Source organism: Brassica rapa, chromosome A07, assembly GCF_000309985.2.
Source record: "Brassica rapa cultivar Chiifu-401-42 chromosome A07, CAAS_Brap_v3.01, whole genome shotgun sequence".
In the NCBI taxonomy this organism is placed as follows: domain Eukaryota; kingdom Viridiplantae; phylum Streptophyta; class Magnoliopsida; order Brassicales; family Brassicaceae; genus Brassica; species Brassica rapa.
Genome location: NC_024801.2, coordinates 14251622 through 14266198, shown reverse-complemented (window position 1 = coordinate 14266198; position 14577 = coordinate 14251622). Strand labels below are relative to the sequence as shown.

The 14577-nt window shown below is 36.7% G+C and overlaps 2 protein-coding genes across 4 annotated transcripts; one reads left to right on the top strand and one right to left on the bottom strand.

Annotated features, from left to right (window-relative positions):
- Nucleotides 1–2472: 2472 nt before the first annotated feature.
- Nucleotides 2473–6900, top strand: ARF5-1 (auxin response factor 5). 3 transcript variants are annotated; one of them, XM_009105132.3, is made up of 13 exons: nt 2473–2783; nt 2947–3208; nt 3451–3566; nt 3662–3760; nt 3851–3907; nt 3984–4139; nt 4215–4299; nt 4381–4636; nt 4714–4836; nt 4924–5135; nt 5202–6256; nt 6330–6520; nt 6614–6900. In XM_009105132.3, the coding sequence occupies exons 2-13, from the start codon at nt 3082–3084 to the stop codon at nt 6738–6740; spliced, it is 2604 nt and encodes an 867-aa protein (XP_009103380.1). In that variant the 5' UTR covers nt 2473–2783; nt 2947–3081; the 3' UTR covers nt 6741–6900. The 3 variants fall into 3 exon arrangements, with proteins under 3 accessions (XP_009103380.1, XP_033130632.1, XP_009103379.1); XM_033274741.1 differs by having other exon boundaries at nt 2473–2787; XM_009105131.3 differs by having other exon boundaries at nt 2473–2836.
- Nucleotides 6901–9413: 2513 nt separating this feature from the next.
- LOC103829472 (protein RCC2-like) lies at nt 9414–12586 on the bottom strand. The gene is given in 16 exon segments (NM_001302042.1): nt 9414–9742; nt 9824–9857; nt 9935–10007; nt 10089–10142; nt 10227–10349; nt 10435–10516; nt 10606–10730; nt 10813–10836; nt 10917–10947; nt 11028–11145; nt 11519–11570; nt 11676–11799; nt 11876–11997; nt 12073–12140; nt 12228–12289; nt 12394–12586. Coding segments are annotated over 16 exon segments (1614 nt in total).
- Nucleotides 12587–14577: the final 1991 nt, after the last annotated feature.

Below are 14577 nucleotides of genomic sequence, written 5' to 3'. Positions count from 1 at the left end.
TATCGTTTAATAATTTCATTTCAATTTTTTTTATTAATTTATCTTTTGTGTCTCAAATTAAACTCAGCTTGACTATAAATATTATGCAATTCTAGTGGTCAAACAAGGAAAAATTTGAACATTTAACTAGTTTCATAATTTGTATGCAAAACACTAGAACGACAACTAAACGAAGGGAGTATTATTTGTCAATTGTGTTGTATTTTTGAATATTTAGTAGCTACAAACTGCTGCAAATATAAAGAGAATATTGTATCTTGGATGATGATGGTTCGATAAATAGAGCTAAAATATAACTCTATATGTTTCATATTAGATAATGTTTTACATTGATGCAAATCTATTTTTCAAATAATATTCAAAATTTTAATTTTTAATTTTAATGAAAATGTTTTTTTGTTTGAACTTTTGATGACTTAGTGAAAATGTTGGTTACACATATTTTGATAATGGGTTTGATTGGTAAGAGCTGTAATTTTTTTTTTAGCTGTAAAAATATTGCTGTGATTTTTTTTTGCTTTTAGCTCTAGATTCTTAATTTTTGAATGTTTTTAAATTTGGGTTGCAGATATTTGTCTATGCAGAACAATTATAAAAACATGAGTTTAAAGAAGTGATGTGGACTTTAACAAAAAAAAAGGTTGTGAATTTAAGAAAAAATACAAATCAAGATTGGTGGTGATTTAGGGCTGTATGTTAATTGTGGTTGTAGAGAGCATTTACAGCAATAGCCAATCACATCCAATGATTATCTAGATATGTGAAAATATCGTCTATTATAAAACAACAAAAATGACATAAAATATCTTATGGGATTTGCTAGTTGTTACATGATCCTGAGATGGTCCAAATTGTATGCCAAAGACCAACATCCACAGAACTTGTTCGTTACATGCTCCTGATATTCTCTGAAGTCGACAGAACGTATTAATAGGAAATGGACATGGGTTTATGGAGATTTAAGTCAAGCTTTGTATCACTATCACCGTAGGATAAGCATCATTCATTTTGAGCATGTTTATGGCAAAAGAGTATTATGATCAGCACATTTGTTACTATCTTATATAGTGATATATGATGTCTATATTTTTTTATGTTAGCTCCAGTCCTGAAGAGATACGACTATAGTGTGTAAAATACGTTTTATTGTTTTCTCTAATCTTTGATAATCTGTATTAAAATCAGAAGATAATGCGTGCTCAATTTTCATTTATATATGAAAACGTAAATTTAATGATATGAAAAAGCGATATAATTTCGTATCATCCTTTAACGAAAAAGAAAATATCGTTTCATAACAAATCACACAATCTAGTACAATCACTACATGTCAATTATTTCGCCGCATAAAAACCAAAAGAAAAGTCAAAACAAAGATGTATAAAAAGTGACCAAAAAAGTCTAAAGATGTATTAAGCTAAGCACACACTGGCGCACTATGTACACCTTGCACACTCACACACAATTACACATGTGTTTGAGGAGTTGTATGTGTTAACGGGACAAAGTATGTTGATACATCTTCACAACCAAGATATTCACCTGTCTTGTATGTAGACGTTCAAAAAATAATTCGTAAAGGCCATTTCAGTGCTAATACAAGAATTCAATTTTTTTTGGAGATGGTTTTAGACTCTTTAGCACATAAAAACTATGCAATTCTACTAATAGATATTATCAAATACTCTAGTAATCGTATAACTTTTCTAACAAAAGGAAGACATCTTTGAGTCATAACTTGGAAAGAAAAAAAGAGCACCAGCTCAAAAGGTTGCAAGATACACTTCCTCTCTTCAACCTCTTAGGCATCATGCTAATATACGCTTTTCTACCATACGCACTTTCTCTAAAATCTTCCAAAGCCTGACAACTCATGCACGTCCCCTCAGGCATCATGCTAATATACGCTTTTCTACCATACACTTCCTCTCTTCAACCTCTTAGGCATCATGCTAATCTTTCAAACATCAGCATGAAAAATAAACTTTTTGAAAAATTATATTTTAGCTGTCATAAAGCTAAGCAAGTTTTCATTTTTGGCTTAATTTATTTTGTATAATACACATATAAATTCAGGTTACAAAAATCAACCAAAGCTGTTGAAAAAGCAAAACACTTTTGGAAGAAAATACTATTAAATTTTGAATATCTATGCAAATTACATTGCAGTAATATATTGTCACAATGTCACTCATGGTACGTATTTTAAGCTTTGCTATCTGTCTTATTACATAAGCATTTAAAGTACTTGTACAAACAACTACGTTTCTGTGCGTATCAGAGATTACGTGTGCTCACTACTCTACTTTATTAATTTTTGACGTAAACTGTTTGAAACATAAATTAATGTGTATATATATAAACTTCAATAACAAAGATATCTTAATTAATGTGAAAACAAATAAAAATAAAAATAAAAATATTATTCGTTTGGAGAGTCTAAAGCTGCAACGGCATCGCCATATACAGAAAGTTTAAGCGCAGGATAAGAGCATGCACACTCTTTCCCATTTCCAAGCAAAAAAACAACTATACATACACACTTATACTTTATATACATCTAGAGAGAGAGAGAGAGAGAGAGAAGAAAAATGTGGGATTTTTCAGAGAAATAAAAGAAAAGAAAGTTTTGTTGTCTCTCTCTCTCAAGACCTTCTTGTTCTTGTTTGCATCTGGAAACAAAAGAAAGAAACTGTTGTTTCATGATGGCAGCTTTGGTTTCTCTTCTTCATTGAAGGGTCGAATTTGATCTGAGGCAAGAGGCCCACAAGAGAGACATGCTTGTCTGTGTGTTGTCCCTTTAATCTCTCTTCTGTTCTGTTTTTTTTTGTCATGTGTAAGGAGTTTGTCCTTCGAATTTGGAGTTTGTCTTTAAACCAAAATAAAACCAGATTTCATGAAATGGGTTTGTCTTTAATTCTTCTTGTTTCTTGATTTATCTTGTAGGGCTCTTTGTCTCTTCTTGGGTAAAAAAAAAAGATATAATGAAGAGTTTGTAAAGAAAAATAGTCTAAGTCTCGCTTTAAAGCCTAGCGTTTGAGTGTGGGAGAGACAAAACAGAACATAAATAAAATTCTCTGTATGATGGCTTCATTGGCTTGTGTTGAGGACAAGATGAAAACAAATGGTTTGGTTAATGGAGGAACAACAACAACCACTCCTCAGTCTACTCTGCTTGAAGAGATGAAGCTGTTGAAGGATCAGTCAGGTTTTCATCTTCTTTATTCCTAAAATATTTTGACTGAATATTCCCTTTTTGAGAAATTCCATTGCAACATTTCCCTTTGTGGGTTTACTTTTTTTGTTATGACAATAAACATACAAAAGTTCAAACTTTTTTTCCTGTCAAGCAAAAATCTAAATCAACTTATAAAAAAAAGTTAGGCTAAATGACACATTGAAATCTTGTTTACTTTTTTCCCTGAAAGTTTTGGTTTCTTACATGTCCAGGAACGAGAAAGCCTGTAATAAACTCGGAGCTATGGCACGCTTGTGCAGGCCCTTTGGTTACTCTCCCTCAAGTTGGGAGCTTAGTGTATTACTTCCCACAAGGTCACAGCGAGCAGGTAACTTTTTGTGTGTCATTTAGACACATTTATAGATCTCTTGATTTTGTAAACTCCTGTCCTAAAGGTTTGATTCTTCTTCTGTTGTTGTTTAGGTTGCTGTATCAACCAGAAGATCAGCAACAACCCAAGTTCCTAATTACCCAAATCTCCCTTCTCAGTTGATGTGCCAAGTCCATAATGTTACCCTTCATGTATGCATGCCATTTCATAATCATTTTCATTTGCTTTTGTTTGTAATCAATCTTATGTTGATTTCTCTTGACCATTGTTTACTCTAATAGGCAGACAAAGACAGTGATGAAATCTATGCTCAGATGAGTCTTCAACCTGTTCACTCTGTAAGTTTCACAGTTCTTGCAACTTCCATTTGATAACTCATCTCCATATTTTGAATTGAGTTTTGTGTGTAATCAGGAGAGAGATGTGTTCCCTGTACCAGAGTTTGGACTACTAAGAGGAAGCAAGCACCCATCTGAGTTTTTCTGCAAAACGCTTACTGCTAGTGATACAAGTACACATGGAGGCTTCTCCGTCCCACGTAGGGCTGCAGAGAAGCTATTCCCCCCGTTGGTAAGTCTCTCTTTTCCCTCAGGTGATAAGCCTTTGTTCCTATTGCTGCTAATATTATGTATGATAACGTTACAGGACTACACAGCACAGCCGCCGACTCAGGAGCTTGTAGTTCGAGATTTGCATGAGAATACTTGGACATTTCGCCATATATACCGCGGTAAAGACTAGTAGACTGCTCTCTCTCTGTATAGATTCAGTTGATATTTGAGCTCAGATTCTTTGGTTTGCAATTTCTCAGGACAACCGAAGAGACATCTCCTTACAACGGGATGGAGTTTGTTTGTTGGCTCAAAGAGACTGAGAGCTGGTGATTCCGTTTTGTTCATCAGGGATGAGAAGTCTCAACTGATGGTTGGTGTGAGACGAGCTAACCGCCAACAGACAGCTCTCCCGTCATCAGTTCTCTCAGCGGACAGTATGCACATCGGCGTTCTTGCTGCCGCGGCTCACGCAACTGCAAACCGCACTCCTTTCTTGATATTCTATAATCCAAGGTTAATCTCTAAATCCCTTCTACACTTCTCACATGACTAAACAAGAGAGCTTATGGTGTGTGTTTTGTTTTTATCAGAGCGTGTCCAGCGGAGTTTGTGATTCCTATAGCCAAGTACCGCAAGGCTATATGCGGCTCTCAGCTCTCAGTTAGTATGAGGTTTGGGATGATGTTTGAAACTGAGGATTCAGGGAAACGTAGGTAATAAGTGATTTCACGAACCAACAACCTAATCTGTTTCTTTAACTTAAACAGACTTGGTTGTTCATTTTTTCCATCCATGTGTAGATACATGGGAACCATAGTTGGAATAAGTGATTTGGATCCATTAAGATGGGCTGGCTCTAAGTGGCGTAACCTTCAAGTCGAATGGGATGAGCCTGGATGTAACGATAAGCCGACTAGAGTTAGTCCATGGGATATTGAAACACCTGAGAGTCTCTTCATTTTCCCTTCTCTCACCTCAGGACTCAAACGCCAGCTCCATCCATCTTACTTTGGTAAGTTACAAAAACATGTTTCATCTGATTTGCAAGCATTAAGTAACTTTGTTTTGAAATGTGCAGCTGGTGAAACTGAATGGGGCAGCTTGATCAAACGGCCTTTTATCCGTGTTTCTGACTCCACAAACGGGATCCTGCCTTACGCATCATTCCCTAACATGGCTTCAGAGCAGCTTATGAGAATGATGATGAGACCTCACAACAGCAACAGCAACAACCAGAATGCAACAACATCTTTCATGTCTGAGATGCAACAGAATGTTTTAATGAGGCAGGGAGGTTTGCTAGGAGATATGAATATGCAACAACCACCAATGGTGCAACAGGTGCAGCCAGAGAGCAAGCTAACTGTGAACCCATCTGCTTCCAATACAAGTGGCCAAGAACAGAATCTGCCAACACAAAGTATGCATGCTCCTTCAAAATCCGAAAAACCGACACTTTCTGGTTGCAGCTCTGGGAGAGTCAGTCATGGAACTGAGCAGCAGACAATGGACCAGGCTAACCAAGTGTGTAATGAGGAGAAGGTCAACGAGCTGATGCAGAAACCAGTGGCTTTGTCTCCATGTCCTGACATAAGCCAACAGATATACCCACCAACAAATGGTTTCTCTTTCCTGGAAACAGAAGAGCTGTCATCACAAGTCTCTTCCTTCCAGTCTCTTGCCGGATCATACAAGCAGCCATTAATGGATTCCTCAGCTGTTGTGTTACCGGACACAACAAACTCATCTCTCTTTCACGATGTGTGGGACAATCAGCTCAACGGTTTGAAGTTTGACCAGTTCAGTCCCTTGATGCAACAGGACCTTTATGGTAATAATAGCACAAACAGCAACATCCTAGATCCTCCTCCACTCTCAAACACAGTTCTTGATGACTTCTGTGCCATCAAAGAAACTGATTTCAATTGTTTGGTCGGGAACAACAACAACAACAGCACTAGCTTCACCCAAGATGTCCAGTCACAGATCACATCCGCTAGCTTTGCAGACAACTCTGGAGGAACCGGTACGTCTTCAAGCAATGTTGACTTTGATGATAGTAGTCTGCTGCAGAACAGCAAAGGCTCATGGCAGCAGAAGCTTGCAACGCCTCGTGTTAGAACCTACACTAAGGTAAACAAAAGACTAATCTCTAGTTTTTACGTCCATTAAGCATACATCTGACGTGGAACATTGGTTCTGTAAGGTTCAAAAAACCGGGTCAGTTGGGAGGTCAATTGATGTGACAAGCTTCAGAGACTACAAAGAGCTGAAATCTGCAATAGAGTGCATGTTTGGACTTGAAGGATTGCTCACACGCCCACAAAGCTCAGGGTGGAAGCTTGTGTATGTTGATTATGAGAGTGATGTTCTGCTTGTAGGAGATGATCCATGGGAGTAAGTCTTGATACTAATCAAATTAAGAAGCTAAACTTCAGTTTCTGTGTTATTATAGTTTTTCTAACTTAAAATACATAAACTGGTGCGCAGAGAGTTTGTGGGATGTGTGAAGTGCATAAGGATACTGTCGCCAACAGAGGTTCAGCAGATGAGTGAAGAAGGCATGAAGCTTCTGAACAGCGCTTGCATTAACGATCTCAAGACTTCTGTTCCATAAATTTAGCAATTAAAAGAGGGAAAGAAAGTGCTTTTTTCCTCGAACCGGTAGAAGAGGAATCAACTTGTTGTAAGCATTTGAAACTATCTTAATATTATTATGTAGTAGAGTGATGAATGATTAATGAATCAATAGTTTAAGACAGTCTGAAACTGGAATATTTTGTTGTCTTTAAGATCAAAACTGGACAAAGAAATCATGTCCGGAAAAAAACAAAACAACACCAAAGCAAATGAAATATTTGCCATTTTCTATCTGTTAAAAACAAAAGGCAACAGCAAACACTTTCTCAGTAATTGATCAAAACATAGGAGGAGAGGAGATCTGCTACCCTTTGTTCCCGGTTGTGCTTGAGACGCAGACCACCGTTAGATTCTAGGAGAAGAATCTTGTTTCCCATTGGAACCAACAGGCAGTGAATGTCTTTTCTTGATGGAAACTTCTCTTTCTTAAAGATATCAGGGATTGATCTTGGTGAGCTAGGTTCTTGAATCTTAGCTTTCGCCTACTATGTTGGCTTCATGAACCGGGGAAGAGAGTTCTTGCCTCCTCTGCTTTCTCTTTGCTTCTTGGTCATAATCCAAAGAATCTCTTCTCCCGCTTTTATGGTTCTTTCCCTTCTTGTTCTGTAGTAGTATTATTAGTCTCATTGGTTCGGGCTTGATATTACGCACAATGATATAATTACAAACATACCAATTTTATATGCAAAAATATAATATTTTCCACATCAATTTAAGATATACAATATTAGCAAAATTTTGTATATGTATGTATTTTGTCAAAATTAAATGTAAAAGTGTCTTAATAAATAAGAAAAACTAAGATAACATTAGTAAAGTCAAAATGCAGTGGATACATAAATGTTTGAAATTATAAGTAAATCTGTTAATCAGTGAAAATGACTAAGTTTCCAAATTGTTGAGATTATTCATGTTTAATCATGGTAAAATATCATTAGTTGAACAATTGAAGGTTGACTCATTAAGTAGATTAATTAATAAATTAATGTTGATATTTTATGATTATAGTCATTTCAGATTAAATAATCCTATCAAATATGAAAACATAGATCATACTGAATGATGAAATAAATTACAACTTTTGCACAATTTTTGATAAATAGATAAATGTTATATTTGTCTATTTATCTATTTTTGCACAATTTTCTTCATTGTGTTCTCTATAATAGATAAATGTTATATTTGCTTCTATAAATAGATGAATGTTGTTTTTCTTCTATATTTAAAGGGGAAAATATAAGCGAATATAGCATTCCTCTATTATAGAAAAACACATTAGAATAAAAAATTCATTTTTATTTTTTTCCTCTGTTTTAGAGATATATATTATAGAATTGAGCTTAAAATACTCTTAGTTTGATGGATAGTTGATGAAAGTTAAAAAACAAAAAATTAATTAGTATTTATTGTTCGATCATGAAACAAATTAATGTTGATATTTTTATGATTATATTCATTTGGGTTGTTCTATTAAATATGAAAAATATAGATCACTGAATGATGACATAAAGTACAATTAGCTTTGTATTCAATATGTTGTCTTTTTCTTTTGTCAAACAATTTGTTCTGGCTATAGTTTTTTGTTTTGTCTTTTTTTTTTTGTCTGTGTATTCTGATTTGACTATTTGGTTTTAAGCAAAGTTGACCTATTTATCACTGACTCTTTGGTTCTGAACATGGTTATCATTCTCTTTGTCACTCACCTTATGCATCTGGACAAGATTAACATTTCTTTTGTCACAACCATGATTATACATAGCCTTGTTCATAGACAAAAACATCAATGTACCCATTTATTTTCTTCTTGGTTTTTAATCTTATTGAAAAGACCTGCAAGTGTAAAACAACAACTCATTGTAATATTGGCATGCTTTTTGCAACGTGTCATTTACAAACTACCGCCACTTAAGGCAGCCTTTTTGTTTTGTGCAATTAAGACATGAACACATGAAATTTGATTTTAAAAAAAGAATCACATGAAAATGTGGGACTATGTGAAAATGAAATCAGAATAGAAAATAATTATTTTAACATTGTAATAAAGTCATATATAGTTAGTAACACTGCCTGATCTCACCTTACTCCTTAGAAATTCTTTGTTTTCATTTATTCTATTTTTTTTGGTATGGGATTGTCTCAACTCTCACGTATGCAGAAAAAGTGGACACGCATACAAACGAAGCCGTAGTCGGTAGCAAAAAGTTGTGTGTGATAATATAAGCTCAGGGATTGCGTGTGAAGATGAAACAAACCATTCATCACGACCAACAAGAACTTAAAGTATGGCTAGTATCCATATTTAAAATCACTAGTTGCATCTATCTCAAGTCAAACATTTTGCGGACTGATTCACTGTTTTCTCGCACTCGGCGACATTTATATAATCTTACAAGGTTCCCATCTGACCTGAGACTAGTCGATGATCAATTGAGTTCTGAAAACTATAATAACGGAAATGTTGTCTCTAGAAAAATAAATCATTCGATGTGGTTTACATCAGAATACAAAAGCCGATCAAAGTTCTCAGCCTAAACAAATGTTTGATAAAAATGTTTCTCAGCCTCTCATTGTATTAAAAAGAAACAAAAAAAAAACTGTTAAAAAAGAAATTAAACCACATCGAGAGAAGTCGGAGTCAAAGTAAGTTTTTCTAAGACTTGCGTGGTCTTCCTCTTCCCCGACCGGTCTTCACCGGCGAAGCTTTTCCATTACCGGTGCGTCCGCCGCGACCACGTCCTCCACGGCCACGTCCTCTGCCACGAGTGGTCTGTTTCTTGCCATTGGCTTCTTCTTCTCCATCTTCACTATAGTCACTGTCACTGCCTTTAGCTTCCTTCTCCTTGTCGCTGTTTTCTTCGCCACTGTCTTGTTCAGAGTCAGACGAAGCCTTTGCTGCTTTCCTCTTTCTACCTCTTTTGGCAGGTACTTGTTGCTTTGTTGTAGTTGCCACAGTTTCTTCTTTGGGTTGTTCAACAGTCTCTGTTCAAAACAAAAGAAACACGTCAGATAATATGATTAAACTCCCTAGGGGAGAGAGCAAATTATAATGCGAGTGTATACCTTCTAATGATCCTTTCCCGTCGTATATCTCGAGCTGCAAGACGTATAAACCGCATAAGGAACCAGACGAGGGATCAATCAAATAAGAAATGATTCAGTTTCTTTTCTTACCTGCTCAAGACGATCAGCGATATCTTCTGTTCTGTCAACTATGACCATAGAATGGCAAAACCCGCATGCCACACTGCATAAACCACACACAATGGATTAAAAAAAAAGGTTCCAACTAATCATCTCTGGGGTAAACTCTTGAGGACTCACTAACCCCATTACATGCATTCCCTCGAGTATATCCACCTTCTTAGGCGCCGCAGAGGATCTAAAACGAGGAAGAACAAGCACAGTGAATAGTCACACGTGGAGCTTAAACTATAAGTTAAGTTATATATAGTGAGGCATTTACTTTTGACCGTGGGGACCATAACCAAGTTCACCATACTGAGCATGACCCCAGCTTATGCAAGAACTATCCGCACCAACAAAATGATGCATGCTTCCTGAATCCATCCAACGCAAGTTCCAACCACTTGCATAAAGGAATCAATAATTCGTTAAAAATCAATCAATCATCAAAAAAAGTAACAATAAGAATCTTGACTTAGAAGACAAACCTTAGATCCATCATAGGTTTAGGGTACATCCAATCATCACCATTGTTCTTGATCTTTCCCCACATATATAACTGTCCTCCCCCTGAAAAAATTCAATTCAAATTTAGATAATCTGGAACACAAGAGGTAAAAGAGAGAGAGAGAGAGTTCAGATTAAAAAGTCAACTTTACCCGCAGTACAAGCAGAGTTTGCAGAGCCAGCTGAAACAATGGCATTAGGAGGCAAAACATTATTCCTCTGAAACACATCAATGCGGCGAGGAGACCATTCATCTTTCTGTTCCCTATGTCCAAGCCTGCATTGCAATTCACAACCAACCAACATCTAATCCCACTCTTCAAAATTCTAAAACTCAGAAATGGGCTAAAGGTACCAACCTTCCATATCCACCAAAGCCCCATCTGCAATAATGTTTCAAGGTTAAAAATCGAAAGAGAATATGTATAAAATGATTGGAAGTTTGAGCAGAGAAGCTACTTACGTGTAAACAAACCCATTCTTATCGACAGCGACTGATTCAGAGAAATTTAACATATTAGAATTTGAAGTTAGCTTTCTTGAAAGGCAAAGATTGATAGAATTAAGGTTGTACCTGTATGATTCGCTCCACATGCAACTTTGACAATCGTTTCCCCGGCAAGAGAGGCTATGGCTTTAGGACGTGGCTGAGCTTCGTAGGCGAGTTTAACTGAGCCATCCTTCATATTGAACTGAAAACACACAGACACAACGTTTTAGAGTACAAGGCAGAGACATATAAATGTAAACTATTCATCAAGTTCAAATCAGAGAGATAGAAAATTTTAACATGAGAAGATACACGAGCTCATAAACTTGTTCGGAAGTTTCAGACTAATCCACAAACAATGTGATCCAATCAGTGTTCTAAACGATTTTTCTTAAACGATCAGTACAGATGTTCAAAAATCGGTCTAAGCACAAGCCAAATCAATAATCCTCGCCCTAATTACTGTCTAGCGATTTCTTGAACATTGGATCCAATCATGAAACTATGCTACAACTACAAAAACAGTAGTTGGAAGAAAGCATTGATCACAAGATTTGACTACGAAACAAAATTACCTCGTTATCAGTTCCATGACCAAGTTGACCATATTGTGGGAGTCCAGCGGTCCTATAAACAAACAAACAAAACACTCTAAAATTGAGCAAAGCCATTTAAAGGCAAAAAAAAAAAAAACAAAAGAGGAACAAGAACAAAAGATAAAGAAAACCATACAGTATAGAGGCTCCTTCAGTAGAAGATAACCACACAGTGAAGTCAGCCCCACAAGCAATGCTCGTGACCTCATCAGAGACAACACATGGAACAGGCGACGATTCAACTTCTACAGACACAAACCCTGCAATAGAAAGATTTCATCATATAACGGTTGTAATAAGACTGCTTTAAAAGACAATCAGATTACTAGCATATACCGTTTTTGGCGGTGCCTAAACCCAACTGCCCATGCTTATTCCATCCAAAAGCAAACGACCTGCCTTCCTCGCTAACAACAACCGTATGGTTCCTCCCTGCTCCGGCCTTCACAATCTTGTACCTTCAACAAGAAACACAATCCCCTCAACAAAGAGTTAGAATCAATCCCTCTCTCAAAAAGGAAACAGAAACTCACTTGGAGAGTCCAGACACAACCGTTGGCCTGTCACGTTGGATCATATCACCATGACCTAACTGCCCTTTCTGAAAACACACGACACCAAACCAATAATCTCAGAGAAGCCTATTTAAAGAGAGTGGAAACAAACAAACAAACAAAAGAAGCACTACCTCATTGCGTCCCCAGGTGTAGCAACGACCTTCAACATCCAACGCCACACAATGACACGACGCTATAATAAACACACACATCATAAAGTGTCAATCTTTGCTTCAACAACGCACAGATCTAAAAAGAAAAACAGAACCCATTAAGAGGGAAACGAAGGATTATTACCGCAACCAGATGCGACGAATCGAATGTTGACGCCGAGGAGAGGCCTTAAGCGAGTGGGAGAGAGCAAGTTGCCTTCGACACCTTTGCGTCTTCCAACGATGTCCCAGGAAGTAGCGCCGCAGAACAAAAGCTCACCGCCCTTCTCCTCCGAGCTCTCATCCTTCTTCTCCAAGGTTGAATTCGTCGCTGCCATCGAGAAAGGTTTAAACTTTTTTGAAATTGAAAACGGATCTGGAGACGGGTAATGGAGTTTGAGGCTTTGAAAGTGGCGGGAAAGCAACGGCTAGTGAGCTGGGGGCGACGACAAGGATTGAATGTAGAAGAGGGGAAAGAATGGGGAGACAGATTCAGAAACCCTAAACGGATTGAAAGTACAGAAGAGCTACGAATGGAGTAAAAAAAAAAGGGGTGGGTGAAGATATAAAGTAGAGGAGGAGGGGAGATATAAAATAGAAAAGGGATTAAATTGTGAGATTTGCATTTACCAAGAATATATCATCATTTTTAAAAAAAATTGTTATATATCATTCCTCTTCTTCCGCTTTTGCTTTTTTGTGTGTAACGTTTGTCTTTATGAGGAAAGGGTAGTAAATACAAAGTTTATTTCGTAAGAAAGGAATAAAAACATATTTTGTTCTGTAATTTTCTGAAACATTTTTTTGTTTTGTTTTATCATATGCTGACATGATGACATCAATAAAGTATTCGCTGGTACCAAATAGTTTCATTACATACAACAAACTCATCCCATAATAAAAGCTATTTTGCTGATGGTACCAAAGGAAGACAAACATATTTCTTTATTTGTTCTGTATTTTCCTGAAATTATATTATTTATTTTCTCATATGATGACATAAAAAGTATTCACTGTTGCGCCAGATTGTTATACAATGCCATTTTGCTAATGATCTTTTTGAAATTCACATAAATATTCAATAGAGATGCTCTACTTTGTAACGTAAGAAAATAACTAGAACAAAAGTTTCTGCAAATAAATTTACAACAATAAATATACAGTTACAACCAATTTATTTACAACATAATTTTATAGCTACAATCCAACCAATTATTCACATTATATACTTATAAATCATTCAGAGTCGTGGAAACTTCAATTCGATTTCCAATCAAGTACTTTTGTACACTGACATTCAAATCATAATCAATAACACCAATACACCACCATCTTATGAAATCCGTTTTTATTTGTTTATTAGTGGGAGACTGGTAGTTGATTCAAATCTAAGAGCACCATTAACCAGGTTGCTTAAGGGGTGGCTTATAGATTTTTGGAATTAAAAATAAAAGAAAATGATGTAATTAGGCAAGGGACGACGCTTAATTAAGCGAAAGAAGCGCCGTGGTTTATGGACACGTGTTAGCCATTGAGAGCGTGTCTTTCTCTCTCTCTCTCTCTCTCTCTTTCTCTCACGAAAGTCTCTTTTTTTTTCCTCTCTCGATGATTCCGCCTCTCCTCTTGTGTCTCTCTCTTGGCGAATCAACGTCAATCTCCTCTATCTCGTGTTCTCTATCGACGGAATCAGTCGTCGTTGATCTCTCCTGGATGGAATCCGCCCCAATCGGCGTGCCTATCGCTCTCCCCGATGACTCCGTGATCTCTTCTGGTGATAGCTCCTCAAAGATGATCTCTCCTCGACGTGATCACTCGAAGATGATCTCTCCTCGTCTCTCTCTCTCTGCTTGGACTCCCCGATGAATCTCTCCGTGACTCTCTGTGTCGATCTCCTCGATGATGATGAAGCAGACGAAATCTCTATCGCCGGGCCAGAGTAAATGAAAACGAAAGGTAAATCTGTATCCTTATTTGTTATTTTGATTAGTTGTTGTGTTGGTATGTGCCTCATGATTTGTCTTTGTCTTTGTTGCTTCATATGGATGGATCAAAGAAGATGAGAAGGCCATATTGACTGTGATTCTCGTCTGCAATAGAGGTAAAAGTTCTAGAGGATTTGCTCTGTTAAAATGATTGAACGGTTGATAAAAAGCTTTTACAATGCAATAGAGATTTAGGATTTGCTTTGAATTCATATGGTTTAGGTTCTGCTTTGAAATTGAATTGGAACTGAATTGAATCAAGTGTGTGTTTGTCTGTGTGTTTGTCTTTTGAGCTGCTACTGATTTTTGTTTCGTTTTTATATGTTTGTCTGTTGAGCGCAATGAAA